Below are 21,086 nucleotides of genomic sequence, written 5' to 3'. Positions count from 1 at the left end.
GAGCATTAGGTTTTTTTCCAACAGCACGCGTTCATTGAGAATGGGGAGACCTTTTAATTGCCAGATTTCCCTCGTTGTGCACCATCATAATAGCTTTGTGGATGAAATTCCCACTGTCCCACCTCTTCCAAGATCAAAGATGCACCACTTTTGATCGTACCAACATTGCCATGTCTTTATCTTGCGATGCCAGAGTCATCCCTAGACATGCATCAGCTGAAGTTCCAAGTTTTGGAAATAAATAAATAAAAGGAGCCTGAATGTGTTTTTTAACCAACTTCTGTCAAATAATGATGAAGCCTCTTAGACTGGAAACATGTTATTGAAAATGTATTTAGCGTGAATTGGCCTTTGAACATCAAGTTCTTGAAAATATACTAGTACTACGACTCTTCAGAACTGTTTGAATTTGTCTTCAAGCACCGCCTTACAAGTTTTGGTCTGTAAGTAATTGGATGTTTACACTTCAATATACAAGGAAGTCTTTGAGAGATGAAGGAGGTGGAAGCCTGCGCTGACCCCTCCTCTCCACGCTGTCCAATCGAAACTCCATCCATGATGTTCCCATCTGCTGTACGAGGAACAATTTCACATCAACTTGACGATCACACTCTCGTATATGAATGTCCCTCTGTGTTCATGAGGACAATAATGTTTTTGAATATAGTCGCATGACAAAAGAGCAGAGGCACCACAGGGCACCCTATCCTGAAAATGACCTCATATCCTTTTTTTGCTTTTATACAACCGCACGGCGATATCATCAGACATAATGACTCATGTCAGATTGCCGGCCATTGAAGGCATCATTTTGCTTTATCCAAATCTTTCTTTTATTATAATGCAATCCATTGTTATCTCAAGTTGGTTTTTGTTTGGACTGTAAAAATACGAGTTAGCATCTGATTTATGCATATGTTGCCTAAAACGTAAAAAATCAATTAGGATTTATTTTTGTGTTATGTTGTTAAATGATCATTGAAACTTAGGTCTTACATTAAATGTCCCTAAATCACAATTATTATTTCTTTTAATATAGTTCCATATGTTGTCTTTTAACAGGCTGCTTTAACGCCAGGATGTTTGCTGGTGCTAGCCTTTTATAATTAACATCAAGCTGACCCCACGCATCACGTGTTTTGCTCACAACCTCAGCCATTTTGGGATGCTGAAGCTTCCATTATTATCTTTACAGATTGCATGTTAACCACATTTGCTAACACACATAAACAGAAAATCCTACAAACACACACACACACACACAACGGTACTATTACACAAATGATTAACTATTAAGTTAGAGATTAGAGTTAGAGATCCAGTTACCGTAAAAGTATATATATATATTTAGACCGTGTGAGGAAATGGTGTGTATCAATCTAGAAATGTAGTGCTTTAGTCATAAATATTCATTTTAATATTTTTTTTTTTTTCAAATATTTTATTATTTTGTCTGTTTGCATGCAATTTTCATTTTATTTTTATTTTCTGTTTAAAAAAAAAAAAAGTGATTGAAACACATTTGGCTATAAAAACAAACAAAAAGAAACCTAAATTATTAAAAGGTAAAATTGTTGTTTAACAAACCGTTAACTGTAAAACATCTTCCTATCAAAACATCATATCCACATTAAAACAATTCAAAGGGATTTGTCATGTCAGTGGTTCTGAAAATGCGTCTTTCTTTGGTTTCACTCACACATTTCTCAGAATTAACTGGGTGAGTGTTTTTTGCTCTTTCAGAGCCGTGATATCTCACCCCACCATGCCTGACATTGGGCAGTCAGTGCTCTGACATTTTCCAACTATTCAGTATATGTGTTTTGACGGTTCAGCTGGGAGTGGGTGCTGGAGTCAATGAATCACACAGTTTCTTTTCTTCAGTCTGCCAGTCTACTGATGGAATCCATTCACTAAGCTAATAGCAGCCGTACACCTTCGCCTTTATACACACACACACACACGCACGCACCACATTCACAACACTTGTCCCTGAAGGACAGTCATTGGCAGTCCATCCCGCCCACACCCTCCCATTATACCCACAAGGTTAATATGTATGGGAGTTGTATTCAAAAGGTCTCAACAGGGTTTTTTTTTTTTGCTACGTAGATTTGTACATAAAGAACAAAGAGAGCTGTTTGTGTTTTTCCTCATCGGTGGGTGGTAGTATTTTATTGTCCAAATGATGCTTTTTAGGTCCTCCAGTCTGTGTGTTTATTCGTTGGCCACATTTCACAAGAATTTATTTATTTGTTCACCAGCAAAAGGATTTCCTGTTTGAAATCAAAACAAATTCAACATAAGATAGATACTTTTTTTCAGTCATTCTGGATTCAAGCTCAGCATCTGTTCCCGTATTATGTCAACATCTGATTCCCTATAGTTCACACCGATTTTATGTAATTTACTAATGCTTGTGTGTATATCCTGTACATATATAATAAAAGGTAAGAAATTGCATTGCATAAATGTGACCGTCACCAGCCCTCAGTGTTAAACCTAAGTGAGGGGGAAATACAAGGTTAAAGGGGTCAGGGAGGACAGGACAATGAAGCGTGTGAGTTGGTTGAGCTGTTGGTGTAATGTGTTGCTTCTATGCTGTGTAGAGCACACGTGTCAAACTCAAGGCCGGGGGCCGAATCCGGCTCTTTAGTGCTTCCAATTTCCACCCATTCTCATGTCACATGATGGCAGTCATTTTTAATCTGAAATTGTTAAAAGAACTCGACATTTTTCCCAAATCTGGCAATTTTCTTCAAATTATGTCACAAACTTTCCCCACATTACATAAGAATGGGTCATAAAATCTAATAAACTAAAGGTGAAGAATGATATGTCACTTATTGCTTTGATATTTTCAGTGCCATACATATTTTATAGTACAAACTAGAGCACAATAATGATTACCCATTTCCCACCTTAAATTTTGTGGCCCACTTAAGATAAACTGCTCCATAATTGGCACCTGAACTAAGATAAGTTTGACACCCCTGGTGACGAGGATTGAAATCTGCTGTGTCAGTGTCGTGACATATGACGAGCGAGTACTAAGTGTGAACAGAGGGAGTAGATGTGTGCCTCCATGTGTGACAAAGCTATTTTTCAGTAGCAAACATTTCTAAGTTTTGTCACAACAAAATATGTTTGAAAGCCCCAGGCATGCCTGTGCATCTATAGTGCGTCTCCATAGATGTGCTTGTATAAGCCAATATGGGAGGCCAGTGACCCGCCCAGAACCCACAAGACCAGCCACCAAGGGAATCCAACACCCAGACCCCACATAGACTCTGAGCAAGCCCACAGGGCCGAGCCACCACAGCCCCTGAGACCCGCCACGCTCAACACCACATAGATGGACCAGAGCACCACGTGGGATGAGCAGGGAATGGCTGGCAGGAGCGAACACCTTCACCATGAGTTGCAGCCCACGCGTCCGTCCTATCCCAGCCCCCACTGAGCCCTCATGTACGTCTGTAGTGAAATGATCAAAGGGCAGAAGCCACCCATCTCAGGTCCCCTCACCTTGGTAGGGCCCCGCACCGAGATCCAGCCTACCATGCTAGCCACTGCCAGGGCAGCCCAGAGCAGCCCGGCCAGCAACCGGAGGCGCAGATTAGGCACACAGACCACAAACACATCCAGCAACCCCCCCCCCCACCAGCCCAGGCTAAAAAAATAAATAGAGATTGAGATGTAATGCTTTTTAAAAGGAACTCCATTGTTAAGTTGTCTTTTTTCTAACTGCAGACATGATCCAAGGCCATTGTTTTTAAAAACAAGTCTATGCTGGAACACTTCGAAATATAACAGAAACAGTCGTTTTGAATAGACCTTTCTCAGCTATATGATGCAGCTGATTTATTGAGCCTTTAGGTGCTTCATTTACAGATCTAAAAACTGGCCTTTTAAAATGATTGCTGTTACCAGGTGTGTGTACTGCTTTTAAATCAATCAATGAATGAGTTTGAATTAGACATACTAATATAAATTGGGTTTTTTTTTTAATAGCTTTGATCATGTTTTTAGAGGCTTGTACACAGCCACACTAATGCAGAGGACGTGTTTGTGTCTCTAAAAGGCAGAGAATACCTGTTTACTTGAAACAGGCTGGTAAAGGCATCCACGTCTCATCAAGACAGGTTGGCAGGAATCCACAGCTCTTCTCGGCTGCTTTTCATTCCGCTCGTGTGTGTTTGTGCCTTTTAGATCTTCTGGGGATTATTTCCTCACTGAATGGAATAGTTTTCCTGCCAGTGAAGACAGGGCGGTGGGGTCTTCCTTTTCTTAACATCACAGAATGGGCTCAAACACACTCTTTCAAGATGTTTAAATTGAGGATTGGAGTACTTTTCACAAAACAATTTTGCACCACTTTATAAACTCAAGGATCCTCAACAAGTTGCACAAACAGTATTATGGAAAAACCTCTCTGGTTAAAAAAAGAGAGCCATAATTTTGGTGTTAACTGATCATGTGCTGAATGACTCATTCTGAGGAATGGTATCATTTTTAACTCCGCAATGGAGGCTGCAAGAGATTTTGTCATTTTGCATTCTCATTTTATAAGAATCCTACCTTAGTTCTGCTTTTCTCAATCTTTGGCTTGGCTCACCTTTGAAATTTCCTGCCACCCTCCCTCGCACACTTCTCTGTGTCTGAAGCAGGTGAACACCCACACACACTCAATCCAGCACAGATCCAAGCTCCTGACTACAGTTCTCTTTCATAACATTCGTTTCGATGTCTCACCATGGGATATACGCCTCCGCGTCATATCACAGAAGCACTTTCTCATAAAGCCAACCTGGGTGGCTGGTGAAATGTATTAATCCGCGACAGGTAGTCCCACCTACTATAAGTAGTGTGGGCAAAGAATAAATTGGCTTTCAAAAACCTCTTCTCATCAGAAGGCTTCTCGTCGCGGCAGCTTAACTGTCCACAGGTGGACCCTACTCGGATTCCGTCGACGGACGCTGCTGCTGGTATCCTTTCTTGCGACCACCAGTTCGACCTGTGCCCCCACACTCGTGACTGCACTGCTTCAGCACCCTCCACGGTCGAAAAGAACCGACCGCTGACACCCGTCTTCAGCTCAGCTCACCACCTGCCACTCGACACCACCCCACAGCTATCAAGCACCGGACCCGACACCCCAGTCGGCGGCTCAATGACGACGACGCCCTCGACACCCCATGCGGCCACCAGATGCTGGTTGTCGGCTTCACTAGCTTGCCGGCTAGCAGCCACGTGTTAGCACTAGCTAGCTTCTCCTTCCTGCCTGCACCTCAGCACAGGGAGGAAGAATAGAGGGCAATGCTCCACATACCGGAGGGGCTGAAGGCTCGGGGGCTCGCCTCTACAGATGTGGCAAAACGATTTTGGAGCGGGACATGCACCAAGTCTGCTCCAGGTGCCTCGGGCTGGAACATGCCCAGCCGGCCCTGGAAGCTCTCGGGTCCTGCTACCACTGCGCCACCTTCACCATAAAGAGCCTCCACAGGAGGCTGGCATGACAGGTAAGCCTGGCGGAGGAGGGACCCCTTCCTCCCCCTTTTGCCGAATCATTGTTGCGGAAAAGATGGAGACGAATACCTGTGCAGGGCCCAGCTGGGGCTTCCAGTCCGACATCGACTTTGTCCTTTCGCCCGGAGAGGACATTCTGGATTTGGACTGTGGGTACGATGATGATGTGACCTCGGAATTCCTCATCTCAGAGGACAAAGAGGAGGACGACACACTGTGGCAGTCAGCCCTGTCTTCGGCACTCTCGGCCAGAGCTCTAAACGTCCTATCACTGCTTACGGCATACCAGGCGGAGTTGTGACAAATTTGGGTCGACTCCGGACCCGACCTGATGGGAGGAGATGTCGGTGGTCATTGACTTGTGCTTCCGGGTCCAATGCCGGCTCTGAGGCAGAGAAAGGCGACATCCTGGACATGCCCATCGTCCCACAAGATATATTTGGCTCCGCACTAGCCTCTATGGGGAGACAGCCCCCGGTCCTGTCTCCGCCTACTTGCCGTAAGATGTTCCCGGCTCCTCAGGGCACACAGTTTTAGAACCCTAAACTGTCTACGCCTTGGCTTCCACAACCATCAGGTCACAGTTCTTTTGGCTGGCCCAGGAAGCCTACAGCCTGGCCCGCGTGCCCCAACCAGGCCAGGAAGAAGAAACCGGCAACCTGACACAATCCTCCTCTCCTCTGTGGTGATGTCACTGGATGTTCTCTGTTTTCCAGCTCCACCTGTTCTGCTTTAAAGCGTGCTCCCGAGGGCTCCCATTGCCCCTGCCTCCCTGCAGCCACGGTTTGGTCCGAAGGTTGCCAGGAAGGAAGATCTATTTTTTATGGAGGTTCCGGCTGTTGCCCCTCAAAAAAGGAAAATACTCAATATTCAAAAGCACACACCCACATTCACACTTTTCGAAAATGAAAATAAAATCTGCCCCGCTGACGCACCCAGGCCGAGGGCGCAACAAATAAAAAATCACCAAAAACCAGTACATGTCACTATAAGCAGCGTAGCGGCGATGCCCGTTGTTCCCTCTTGGTTGGGTAGGACGATGGGCTCTCCAATGCTGCGCTGCCTTCCGGGGAGAGTGCACATCGCTCCACTCAGGGGCGCTGGCACGGTCCCTTCGCTAGAGGACGCCACCACACCACAGTGCAGGCGCCTGTCAGTGGACGGGCTGCCGGAGGTGGCCACTCTTTCCCCCAGGGGGGAGATGGGCCGAGCTTGCAGCTCCGCTGTGGGTGCTGAGGACAATAACGGGGAGATACAGGCTGCAGTTTGCTGCTGTCCCTCCCCGATTCGCCGGCATCCTTCACTCACGGGCCTAGGGAGAATCAGCCGTGTTTTACAGGAGGAAATCCTTTCCTTGCTAAACAAAGGGGCAATTTCTGTGGTTTTTTCCGCACTGCGTTAGAGCGGCTTCTACTCTAGGTATTTTCTGGAGCTCAGTTCCTCATCTGTTGTGTACTGTATGCACTGTGCGCGCGTACGTGGATATGACGGGGAACTTCAGGGTGAGCAATCAGCTCTTTGTCTCTTGGGTTCTGCCCCGTAAGGGGAAGCCTGTTACTAAGCAGCACCTGTCACATTGGGTTGTGGAGACGATTGCTTTGGCTTATTCGAGTCAGGGTCTGCAGCTGCCGGTGGGCTTCCGTGCATATTCGACTCTGGGTTTAGCCACATCCTGGGCCTTGTTCAGGGGAGTGTCTGTTCAGGAGATTTGTGCAGCGGCTAATTGGTTCTCGCCCTTCACTTTTGTCCGGTTTTACTATCTGGATGTCTCCGCTCTGTGTGTGGACTCCTGACGTGATCCTGCGGGCTGGTGTAGCATGTGATAAGCTTGTCTGCAATAGGGAAGCTACGATATCCAATGGTGAGACATTGAAACGAATGGTATGAAAGAGAACTCTAGGTTATTTACATAACCCCGGTTCTCTGAGTAATATGAGTGAGATGTTTCTCAAAGACAACCCTTCTTGCCGCCTGAGTGAGAAGAATTTTGCTTTTTGAATGCCAATGTATTCTCTGCCCACTGTACTTATAGTAGTTGGGACTACCTGTCGCGGATGAATACATTTCACCAGCCAATCAGGTTGGCTTTATGAGAAAGGGCTTCTGTAGAGCACTGTATATGCCATAGTGAGACATCTCACTCATATTACTCAGAGAACCGGGATTATATAAATAACCTATAGTTATAAAGCCCTCACTCTGAATATCAAAGACCCGCATCGGGGAGCATGTAGGCATGACTCACACCCTGCTCTGTCTTACACCTAGCTGGCTACCTGAGTGTCCTACTTGCTTCATGTGGCAGAGGTTAGTAAAGGACGTGAATCAGACACTCCGTCTGCAGCAATGCCAGATTTGTATTTTTCACTCACTCACGAGAATATACAAAAATCTCAGCTGTAGCAGCAGCATGCAGACATTTCTAGCACAGCTATTAGTTCCACCCTGTTCATTCTGTTGGTATTGCGAGGTCACTCTCAGACGATAAGAGCGTCTGTGCTCTCTTCAGCACTATGTCAAAAACACACCAAGCAAGAAGGGAGGGCAGAGCAATGGTGACAGCTACAAATTGGCTGAGAGAAATGCATATTTGAGTGTTGTTGGTTTAAAAAAAAAGGATCCGAACAGCAACAAATCAAAGCTGCAACACAATAGCTTTCTCTCCAGGGTTGAGGTCAATTACATTCTTCAATTACAGTCACGTCTTCAATTATCCATGTTCACTGACAACTCAATTACAATTATTATTTTTCACCTGGAAGTCAATTACAATTACATTTTTAATTACGGAGTTTGAAATTAATAACCCCATAAAACTTAACCTTCCTCTTGTGTTAACTTTGTGTTAGCATCTCTTGTGATAACTGGTCAGTTTTGACCCATGTCTTAAATCAGCTGTGAAATACAAAAAAAGTATTATCTATCATCTAATTTGTTTTTCATCTCGGTAACTTGTTCATGAAAATATTGGTATATTAACTATGTATGTGTAAGCCATAGAACAGTTTCATGGTTATTACATTGTAGTTGACCGTTTTTATAGAATTTCCATGACAATTACAAAGTCAATTACTAAACTCAATTACAATTATAATTAACCCCAACCTTTTTTCTCTCTGTGATGGAAACCATTACCATTTGAACTTTTCACATGTTTTGTTGAGCATATTACATATGTTGTAAATCGCTGAAATATTCTGTACACAAATTTCCTAAAAGGCAGTTTTCTGCAGTTTTGCATTTTTATGTCTGCATTTTCACATGCATGTCTATGAGCTTCTCATACTCACCTGCTTTTATGCCTGGGTGCCAGGTTTTACGTTAGTTGAGGTGTACACGCAGTAGCCTGTCTTGTGCAGCCGGCCAGGGTGACATGTGAATCGCAGCAGCCCAGGAAGCCCTGCTTAAGTGGAGGCGGTCGGGAGAAGCAGGAGGGAGCCAGGAGGCAAACAGACAAACATATGGACAGGCTGATGCCAAGCAGGCAGTGGAGCAAATAGATTGTGCAGCATGGTGAAAAGACTCAGCCTACCAAAGAACAACCTTAACATACACAGCACCATGCCACCCCTTGTCATATGCTTGTGTTTCTCAGCAAGTTCTTGGAGATAAAATAGATATATTGAAATCAGACTCATTTTTCTTTGTTTCCTCGTCTGCCCCTGTCACCTCCCCTCCACCCCCACTTGATATGTGTTTAAATTGGTGGGGAGAGTTGTCATTCTTGCAAGATGGTGAAAGACCAAACCTGTGTGTGAAAGGACTGGTTGGGGAGAGAAATGAATGCAGGGAAGAGATGAGCACTGCAGGTGGAATTGGACTGTGAGACACAGGGGACTCCTTCGCAAAAAATACACAAGCATTATTCAGCTGGAAGAGTAAGAATGAGTTTCACGAGCTTCATGTTTTAAACTGTCGGCACAAAACTTTTGTTTGATAGGTTCTAAAAGCAACCTCAAAGATTCAGAGACTAAACTGTGGTTGTAAGCAAAGCAGTAGACACACTGCCACACTGTGGGACTCTGATAATAGTGCTCCTTCTACCATGATGTCTCTCAAACCCTTGGAAAGTATTTAGCTTGTATTTCCCTGAGGCGTTGGGCAAATAACCACTAGAGCAATAACCTTTGCGTTAATGCAGGCAGAGCATGATCGTAAGGCTTCCTTATATACTTTCCTCTAAAACATGAGGCTCTTAGATTGAGTCTGCCTTGTTTTTTTGTTTTTTTCTCACTGGAAAACATGTAGCTCTGTGCAATTCAAATAGAGAACCTTCCTAAGGAGCTGAGACAGCCTTGTCAGAGCTGTCTACTGGGCAGATACACAGTCTAATGCTTTGTGTGTGTGTGTGTGTGTGTGTGTGTGTGTGTGTGTGTGTGTGTGTGTGTGTGTGTGTGTGTGTGTGTGTGTGTGTGTGTGTGTGTGTGTGTGTGTGTGTGTGTGTGTGTGTGTGTGTGTGTGTGTGTGTGTGTGTGTGTGTGTGTGTGTGTGTGTGTGTGTGTGTGTGTGTGTGTGTGTGTGTGTGTGTGTGTGTGTCTACATAGGTAGAATGTAAGAAGGCCCAGCCCAAGGAGGTGATGTTCCCACCAGGTACACGAGGGCGAGCCAGGGGTCTGCCCTACACCATGGATGCCTTCATGCTGGGGATGGGCATGCTAAGTAAGTTTCACCCATCATACACTGCATGCTGAAGAAAAATGGTAGAAGTTTTTTTGTTTTTGTTTTTGTTTTTCATAAGATATCAGACAAAGTCTCAGTGTAAGCCTCATTGATCAATAAATCCAAGATTATTTACATGCACCATGCACTGCGACTTTCAGTCCTTGAAAACACCAGAAATTGGTTGGGAAGTCACTTTGACAGCGATTTTGGTGGAAGAATGAAGTAAATGCCCTTCTGTGCATCTGTTTACTTAGGCTACGTTCACACTGCATGCAAATGCGATCCAAATATGATCTTTTTTGCCCATGTGCGACCTGTATCCGATCTGTTCAAGACAGTCTGAACAACCCAATTCCGAATTTTTCAAATCCGACCCATAGTGGTCCTAAATTCAATATGTATCCAATTTTTTGCAAAGCGACTGCAGTCTGGATGACCGAGGAGCTTTCTATCCGACTATAGGTCATCACCATGCAAAAACATAATTCTGAGTCCCAGGAAAAACAGCCATGGTGGAGGATGCTTTCTTTTTCAGTCTCCTTAAAGTTATGAGGTCCTGACTTCTGTTGGAAAAAAAAATTCTCAGCGCGACACACAGTCCTACATTGGACGCCTCCATAATGACTTGCCTGCGGGATCATGTGTCACCTTAGGACCTCTTCTGTGCATGCGGGTCAGCTCAGGCTCACATTCTGTTCATACTCCAAACTGATTAAAAATGCATTTAATGTGTTATATGTGTAATATGAACGATCACACAAAAAAAATCAGATTTTTTAAAGAAATCCGATTTTTGGATTAAGACCTGCAGTGTGAATGTAGTGTTTTTTGTACAAGTCTGTCCCGAACTCGACAGTTAAAACCTCTTTTTTTACCCTCATACAAATGACATATTTATGTTTGTTTTAGTAGTAAGCCCGCTTTTATTAACAAACAACTGTTTATGTCAACAGAACAGATCAGTGCACTGGGCAACAAACAAACACAAACAGGCGAGACCCAGTGGATCTGTTTCCATAATCCAGGTATTAAAGCTAAGGATAATCCATGTTCTTGCGCACAATGCATGCAACTTTTGCGACAATGTCAATAAGATTGTTTACAGTGGAGATGAGAATAAACTTTCTAGTGATAATTTTAACCTTTTACATATTTTTTCTGAGCAAATGATCTTTGATTTATTGATCTATGAGGTCAATATTTTCACCTGATTAAAAGATTATCGTCTCCAGCAGCTTTAAACTAAGACACTGTTTCCCAACCTTTTTCTTGTCGTGCCCCCATTTTTATATCGTAAACTATTTCTGGCGACCCCCGGAGACTTTTTTTCTCTAAAATGTTGTTTTGTGTGTTACAACTACAGAGTAGTCAGTACTAGTGCACAAAGTGACAATATGCACCAGCTCAGATATTTTAATACTGCATTATATGTTAACTAGATTCATATTTTAGAAAACAAAGTATAGAAATACAATTGTTTGAGATTGCGTGTGGTGTTGAAAATGTGAAAATATGAGCTTTCTTCCAATTCCTGCACTGTATACCTATTTTTGTTATATGTGTTGTTAATTGTCCAAAATAGATACATTAAATGGCAAAATTATATTCTAATAAATATTTTGTTTTTAATTTTATTATTATGAGACATTTCAGGTGACCCCTCAGGTTGAAAAACCCTGAACCAAGGCCAAAGTTGTTCCATTTAGCAACAGATAAATAAAACAATTTTCTTTTTTAGAAAAATGTTTTCATATTGAAAATTTACGAAAAAAGAGGTCTTATATTCACATCATTCAAGCAGTGATTTCCACCTGCAACTGAAAATATTCAAATCCTGTCCAGATAGCCCCATTAGGCAGGCACTGCCCCTAATTAGGCTACTTCAAGGTGTGCCACCAGTAGCCACTGTGGGCTATTTCTGGTCGAGTGTGGTACAGACAGCCCCTGGGCATATAGGAGCAGACCACCACATTAGCAGACTAAATGAAGAGGAAAATTGGTGTAATGTCATATTAAGGATTCATCACTATGCCCCCCTTAATGGGTAATGAAGGGGACACACATGTCAGGGAGAGATCTCATCTACAGGGACCTCAGCTGCCGGCCCACCCCTCTTCATTACCTCTCAGCCCATGCCTGTGGCCCTTTTATTTAACACCATTGCACTCTCTTCCCACCCCGGCTCCCCGCTCACCCTCCGTCTAACTATCCGTCTCTCTATCCATCAATCTTTCCATCTGTCTGCAGGTTTATCAGGGTGTTTCATATCATATGCATATGATTTGATTGTGCCGCAAAATCAAATGGATTTGCCATCACATAAAAGATTTAGTTTGCCTTTCCAAAGCAAAAGAGACACGCTGTTGATTGTAAGAGACTCATTTTGCCAGTGCAAGTCGCCCCTCCCATTGCTCATGTAGCAGGTGCAGACAGAGCAGCACTCATGCATTTTTATCTCAACCAAGTAATGTAATATTCAAAGTGGTTTTTTGAAAGTTTGGTGCTCACATTTTGCTGCTGCTTGTTTCCAATTTTGCTCCATGAAGCATTTATTTAAATTAAATTAAGGAACGTTTAAGGGTAGTAAGAGAAAAGAAGCCTCTCTGTATATCTATCTGTCTGTTTATAGGTATGAAGCTTCTTTAACTGTCGGCATTATGGCAGACTTGACCTTTCCATGAGAGGGATTATACAGTTGTTTGTGGGGGAAAAAAAGAGTTCACGAGTGCGGGCCAAGTGCTTCTGTCAACTCTGTCAAAGACGTTCTCAGTTCCATCTCATCTGTTCAAAGTATTTAACAAGCACAGTGAACTTTTCAGAAATTATTACACACTAATGTGTCTGCAGAGAGGAGAGCACTCTTTCCCCTCCATTGGGAGACAGTAGGCAGAGAGGCAGTGATGTGCTCATGTGAGAATATTAACAACCAACTTGTTTGGAGACACTCTTATCTAAATGAAATTGGAACAAGGACAGCGAAACATTCCTTTATATAATTTGCATTTGGAAAAAGGGACCCAAGGCTCATTATTTAAGAAAGTGTAAGCTCCTTTTGTGCCAAATCTCATTAAAGCCGTCCCTAGCTCCTTTGTTTACCGCCTCTAATCGAGGCATTTATCTTTATTGTGTTGTGCCGATGTATGTTTGCTGAAATTAATACACATTTGAGTCTTTGCGAGGTATGGGGTGTACCAGATGGATAATTGATTTTAAAAGGAATCAAAACTGTTGAGCCATAAAATAGGTACATTAGCATGCACATTAATAAAGCAAATAAGAGCACTAAGAGGCCGCCACCAGGCCGAACACAATGGCAGGCTTATGTAGAGAAAGACAGTGAATTATCTCCTGCTTTCTCTTCCCTCTATCGTGTTCCAAAATATGTCAATTTGCAAGCATGTAAGATTTCATGAGTGAGTGGATTAACTTAGTCTGTGATGTGCCTCTTTTTTCTTCTTTTTCGCTCTTTTCTTTGATACTTTGTCACTTCAATTTCTTCATTTGCGACAGCGAAAGCCTTTTTTTTTAAAGATATATATATATATATATATATATACAGGGGAAACGGCTTTTCCATCTCTGAGAATGTAGAAGTAGCTGTTTGTATCTAAGCCAGCAATTTCTGCAGAGCATTTATGTGTTTGACAGTAAGACAGTATCAAACACATAATATCCTATAGTGTGTAGTCGGTGATAGCTTTTCATTGTATCGCATCACAGTTCTTTTCAGAGCAAACAAACAATAAGGGGGGGATTGTGAAAGCTATCCATCTGTAGCTCCCCGGAGATGACTTCTCATCAGCAGCTGATGAGGATTGTTATTTTCTTTTGGCAAATCCTCGGCCCTACTTCATCCATAGCAGGTTGAGGTTCACTTCACCGCCTCTCCGACTTACATTTCTTTGTGTCTGCGAGACAGGAGAAGAGGGTCTGGGCGAGGCATTTTCCCATCGGGTCAGGAATAAATTGAACTTTTTCATGGACAACAAACACTGATTAGATATTTATGACCAAGGTCAACCTTTTCTGATTCCAGCTGGCACAAGCTCTGAGGCATACAGAACAGAGCATCTCCACACAGATATGCATTGCACACAGGCTCCTAAACACACCACTCAGCATGCATACAACAGCAATACTGGCAGACAAAATATGTTTCCACACCTTCAAGTTATAGCCAGATGCATTGCAAGCACTAGAGCCATGTTTAAATGAACACATATAATGTGCTTTTATGTGATGGCATCCTTTTTTACTCAGGTTTGTTAAAGTAATGAATGAATGTATGAATGAATGAATTAATACATTTTATTTGGTTGTCCATTCGATGCACAGTAGATTGACAAATACGACATTCACCTAATACATCTCAACCAAAGAGGGATTAGGCTGAAGCAACTTGCTTATATGAACCCATTCAGATGTTTCAAATTAACTATTTAAACTATTTAAACACAACAAAAATTCTCAATTATATTTGATACATCCATAGTTTCCAACTCAAAATAAATTTTCTTTAATAACTAATTTTCCTGATTTTTTTTTCTTCAAAGCAACATAGAGTATATGTTGTTGAGTTTAATAATGTTCATATTTTCAATAAATACTTAATACAATTAAAAACCATTTAAAAATGAACAATAGATTTCAATGAACACATACTTTTACATTTTATTTTCAATAAATGAATAAAAATGTACTTCCTTATAGCGGTTTTCCACCACGCACGTGAAATTGTGAAATGTTGCAGAGTTGTAGTGGTCACAGATTACACTTTTTGTAATTTCACACTTTCTTATCGAAATTAAAACTTGTTGAACGAAAATATATGCTGTAGTTTTGTCCCCTTGGGAGCTCTGTAACATACTGTAACGTCGGCATTTTAAAACACTGCACTTTGCTGCAAAAAAGCATCAGAATCAGAAATACATTATTTATCTCAGGGGGAAATTACTCGCGTTACAGAGTCTCAAGAAATACTACAAATAAGGATTAAATACGGTGCACACATTACATTGGAAAAAAAATGAGATAAATAATAGTTATACAAATCTACAAATATAGATTATTAGATTTTTTTAGATGATTTAAACCATACATATGTCATTGACCCACTAAAAACAGGTCCATGACCAATTTTTGGGTCCTAAACCACAAGTTGAGACTCCTTGAGTTAGTAACCATCTATCAAAACATGAACCCATGCAGTATCTGCTAAAATGTGTCTTACATTAGTTTTTAATGTGCAGCTTATACAGAATGGCGAAAGACGCATGCTCCTGTGATTCATTCCCCACCTAAAGGACTTCATCTTACCGGGTAATTGTGTCCAGACTTATGTTAGAAGGTGATAATTACTTGAGGGAAACTGATAAAGACTTTAGACATATACCATAATTAGAGGGTTAATCATGTTTATATTACCTTTGATGGTGCTCATGTTCGGAGTGACTCATCAGCTCACCCACCTACTTTCCTCAGATTTCTTGTTAGAACTGTGTCCGCCTTTCTCCGCCGCCTGCTCGCTCACAACTTGTTTCTCAATATGTTGCCCACAGCTGCTTCACTCTGAAAACTGTCCAGCTAATTAACGGCTGGGTCTGTGGCAACAATACAAATCATGACGGCAGATGAACAATACACCTGCTACTCTTAAGGGTTCATAATGACACATGGTGCTTTTTGGGTCTCATCGCAATAATCCTCACCACCAAGGGATTGTGCAGCATCTAAACAGCTCCGATTGGGTTTGATTTAACTGATGATATTTTCCAGTCACATTTGGCATCATTACTTAGTTTAATAACTCAGTAGCAGAGGTTAAATGTTGTCTTAATTGGGTGAAAGTCAACCTGGAGCTTACTATAATCCTCTGTTTAACACCTATCAAAGTATACGTGCGATTTCAACATATAAACTGTTAAATATGTGAAAAAAATAAATAAATAAAAACAAGTCCCATCCAAATGATATAATTGATCTGATTAGATTTATTTTTTCTTTCTTTTAGTACAGTATATTCTTTAATTTAAATCATTTGTAACCTTTCAGCTATTTAGTTAATAAGTGCATAACACCATGCTGGGGGGAAACTATCACTCCATGACTTCCATCAATGTCAACACATAAAAATGTCAGTCATGCAGAGTTTCTTGTGTGTACACAGCATAAACTAACACATTCATTTCAAAGGACATAGCTTTAAAAGTTGTTGCTAGAGGAAGAAAAAGAAGAAGAGTAAAAAGCTATGACATTTAAAACCAAGCACAGGAGCAGTATTTCGTTTAGAGTTTTTTAACATCTGTCTGAAAACTGGAAACATTTTTAAAGCTGCTACCCCGTGATCATTTTGTATTTGATAAAATCATAACGTATACCTCATAGATCAATGAATCGAATGTCATTTACCCGGAAAAGAAAGGAAAAAGGTTGAAACTGATTGATTGTTTTGATCTCCACTAAAAATAGTAGTGGTAGTTATTCGGGTATTAACTTTAACCAAAGTGAATACTTTAAAGGGGACATGTGCTTTTTTTCCACCTATCTCCATTTGTTCTAAGAACCCCAAAAACATATTATTTATGGTTTATTTTCCCAAACCCGCCTGTTTTCTGGAGTTTTAGCTCTCTGAAATGTCTCATTTCTGACCATTTCTGAAACTGGGCGGTTTGAGTGGGCGTGTCTACGGACACGGACTCCACACAACAGTTAATAACTAGTATCTTTCGTTTGCTATCTACACACCCTTGATATTGTTTTCAGCCAAAAAACTGCACATTACAGTAAAACACATAGCTATTTAAGTGGCTATAGTGATTGTGAGTCAGAAAAACACTGTTTTGTGTATGTGCAGTGCAGTGCCGCGTCGCGCCGCAACAGCAGCTTCAACAGCAAAAAGAGCCATTTCAGCAGCTTCAAATACTTGCCGGAGCTGCTACGTTGCTGTATGTCATCATCTCATGTAGAGATTACAGGAATAATCTTTTCAAGGTAATAGTTAGTAATAGCGGTAATAGCCGCACTGTTTGGGCTGTTTTTATTGGAACGGGCGGATTCTAAGATGATCTGATCTGGCAACACTTTTACTTGTGATGTCACAAATGTGTAAAATTTGAAACGGAGCAATTTTCTCTGTGTTATAAAACACAGACTACAAACGAACGACTGGATGGTTTTATTTCATATTTTGTGTGCTGGTGGACACTCAAGTTACTTCATATGTGATCAAAAAAACTGCAAATGTGGATTTTTTTTTTTTTAATAATATATCCCCTTTAAAGTGAAATAAATCTGTGAAAACATAGTGGGGTTGATTCACGTGGATCCCCAACTTTTTTTTTTCTTGAAATATAATGTGTTTACGTTGTCACCTATACTTTTATAATTACTATAACCTTTATTTTAGCAGGAGAACCACATTGAGAATAAGTGTGCCCTAGCCATTTCTAAATTGCTACTTGTTTTACCTTGTTATAACAACTTGATAGCTTAAATAATTAGAGGTATTGAAGAAAATTGCTGCAGTCTAAAAACAAATACACAAAAGAAGAGAGACATGGGTGACAGCCGACCATAGATTTAAAATGTTATGGTCAACTGTGTGTGAACTGAGTGAATACTGGGTTCCAACAACAACATAGCAATAAACAAATGACAAATTTATTTCAGGTTTCAGGTCATAGTATCGTTTTTTTTTTTCAACAATGTTAGCTTTATCTTCAGTGTGGGTGTAGTTTTGTTCCGAGCACGTATCAGGTAACATAAGAGCTTTCCATGTCGACATCTGTCTTTTCCTGTTTGTTTCTCTCACTAAGTGGATATTTGAGGATCAATGACAAACGCTTTAAGTTGCACGGCTCGGCAAAGTTGGCAGAGAGAAAATTGTTTACAGGCTTGTTTTCAAAGGAACTCAAACAGATTGTTCACATCTTAAGTTTATGTACATAATGGTATCAGGTGATTTGACAAAAGATGAATGCAGCTTTAAAACATTACCGGCGTAAATGCTGTTTTGATGAGTAAATAACTGCTTGTCAGACTGAAATAAATGCTGTCTGGATTCACAGGACATTGTTAAATAAAGCGTCTCTAAAATATAAAGATAAAATTCTATTAGTTCTGTCCAAAAGTTTTAGGCAGGTGTAATTACTGTTAACTTTAAAAATTCTGAAAAAAGTGTGAGGGTTTTTCATCGATGCATTGAATAAAAATATGAGAGATTCTTTGTAACTCACACATGATCATCTACTTTTTTTCTGTCTGCCAAGGAGGTAATATTTTCACCAGTGTTTATTTATTTGTTTGTTAGCAGCATTATGTCAAAAGTACTGCACAGATTTTGACAAATTTTAATCAAATCTATACGTTACTCCGTGGTATAAGATTCCATTACATTTTTGAGAGGATTAAAAAAAAATAAATGACAGCTCTTAATGAAATTTGTCTAACTTATGTCAGGTTGGTTCCTCAATTACCACACCAAATTTCAACCAAATGGGATCAAAATTGCACATTTCATCGTGACTTTTTAAAAAAACATTGTGGAGCCCATATATTCAGACCTACTCTATCATTATTAATAGGGATAGTGTGAATGATCATGGTACCATGATCAAGATCAGTGATCCAGATAACTGGCAAAGAGGATATTTGGCACTTGGTGGAGGTTTGCGTTCTCAAAGTGCTCTTGTTTTAAATGTGTGTCTATAATGTTGGTCCAATCATCATTGTTTTATCTTTTGTGTCTCAACAAAGGTTACCCAAATATTGTGGCAACGTATGGCCGCGGATACTCTGGATTTGCACCCAGCTACAGCTACCAGTTTCCTGGTAAGTCGAAGTCTTAATTAAATTGTCAATGATGAAGTTTATTCGTGTTTTTCACAGTTTGGGGTAGAACCGAATGTTCTTCCACATAAACGTGCATACACAAGTTCACATCCACAAACACAAAGATTCACAAATACAAATATTGGCTCCCATTATATCTGCAGGTTCATAAACACACTACGTGTTTGGATTTATAAGAATGATGTATAAAGGAGTAAATTACTTTACCCTTTTTCTCCAACACTTGGATGCTACTGTGACCAGATGTGTTAAATTGCTGAAGTGTATTGTCTCTTGAAGCCCAATGTATGCAAATTCATATGGAGGAGCGGAAAAATGAGCATCTTTTTGTGTTGGCAGGTTTTATAAACTTGGAAATGAATGAAGTCATTCTCTGCATTTTAAGTGTAATCTTCCATTAAAGTAGCAAGGACTTTAATTGGAGTCCAAATGGGAGAAGTGCATTGTGAAGGTGAACAGCTGCACCTGTCACCATCGAGAGGGACTTGTGGCCTCACTGTGCTTTGCTTACACTGGCGTTCTGTCAATTTCATGCTTTATTTAAGGACTTTGCACACACTTTGTTTGCCTTGCCAGACATCATTCCCTCTACTGATAAGACGGAATAGGAAATGTCTCACTGGAGCTTAGATCTCTGCAATATCTTGGTGAAATAGATTCAGGAATGGTAAAATCAGAGATCCAGCTGTGGCCACCTACGGATTATACATATGCTGGCTTCATACCTGACCGCAACATTAGTTAAGATGAAAAAACCAATCGTTTCTACTTGTAGTATCTACTTGTCCTTACAGATGCTGCTTTCATTGGTATTTGTACTTGGAAAACTTGCCAAAATGTCATGTATTATGCTATATAAATTAATTGTAGATAAATATATGAATCGATATATACTGTATATATTTAAAAAATGATAATCAAATCTAGCACATCTGGGCTCACGCTGCAATTCAAGCCTATACTACGATGTACTATTTAGGACATCCTCAGGTCTCAGAGTGAAGTACCTTTTTAGACCAAACGGACTCATGTCTCAGCAAAACCTCCATCTTCAAAATAAAAATCATCAGACTCAATGACCTCAGGATGTAAAACACAACATAACATTGTTTTTTGAAGAAACCGGAAATACACATGACGTCGCCAATATGTGCTGCTTCGAATACGAGAGTAAGTTGAATGCTGGTATTTAAGTTGAACGTTTAATTTAACTATTTATTAATCAAACAATATGTTGATAAATCTTAACTTAAAAAAAATAAAAGTAAAAAACGGCTTTTCAACTTCCTTCTTCCTGTGTGCTTTCGGTTCCTTCAAAATGAAACGCCATGTTTTACATTGAGTCTGATGACTTTTATTTTGAAGCCTGAGGCTGTGCAATTTGACGCCGTTTGATTTAACAGGGGTTTTGCTGAGACATGGATCTGTTTTGTTTGATAAATGACAGAGGTTTTCCTGATACTTGATACCTCACTCTGAGACCTGAGGATGTCTTCAAATGTACACCGTCCTATACCGTACGTTTACTGGTCTTTACATAAATGGACTTCTTCGAAAATTAAACAAGTGTGGAGAACAGGCAGTGGGAGTTTATTTACTGCAAGTAACTCTAGTTGAACACGGCTTTTATGAATGTTTACTATTTACAACAAATTAAGACTATCACCTTGCCTAAGGCAGAATGTATGATGATTTCCATGTTAAACTCAATTTACAGAGTTTGATAAAGCTGTATGATTAAAACGGTCTCCTCTGGGCTCGCTTAAGTCTTGACAGGTAATTGGAAATTTTAATGTAAGAATCAAACTCCTTGTCCAAATCAAATAACCCCCGGCCAAATATTGACTAGTGTCCTCCCTTACTGAGATGTGAAAAGCATCCTCAATTTAAGATCAAAGGCGTGTTTCCCCCTCACTGTATACAGGCTGGCTGAAAAGCTTATGAATAAATGGAGCTGAGACCAAGCGGCTGATTTTCAGGAGGCATAAATTGTGGGCAGCATTTCAAGGTTTTTCTAATATCCGAGAATCCTCAGGGGTTTGCTGTTC

At 40.8% G+C, this 21,086-nt stretch overlaps 1 protein-coding gene across 11 annotated transcripts in view; it reads left to right on the top strand.

Annotated features, from left to right (window-relative positions):
• The window catches only part of msi2b (musashi RNA-binding protein 2b), a 333,212-nt gene that overhangs the window by 262,244 nt on the left and 49,882 nt on the right, over window positions 1–21,086 (top strand). For all 11 annotated transcript variants that reach the window (XM_028467613.1, XM_028467615.1, XM_028467610.1 and 8 more), the window contains exons 9-10: window positions 10,071–10,185; window positions 18,943–19,017. In XM_028467613.1, coding sequence (XP_028323414.1) covers window positions 10,071–10,185; window positions 18,943–19,017 — 190 coding nt within the window. The remainder of the gene's footprint in view (window positions 1–10,070; window positions 10,186–18,942; window positions 19,018–21,086) is intronic.

This window comes from Gouania willdenowi, chromosome 14 (genome assembly GCF_900634775.1).
Source record: "Gouania willdenowi chromosome 14, fGouWil2.1, whole genome shotgun sequence".
Taxonomy (NCBI): domain Eukaryota; kingdom Metazoa; phylum Chordata; class Actinopteri; order Blenniiformes; family Gobiesocidae; genus Gouania; species Gouania willdenowi.
The sequence above is the reverse complement of the archived record's forward strand: the minus strand, read 5'-3'. Positions and strand labels throughout refer to the sequence as shown.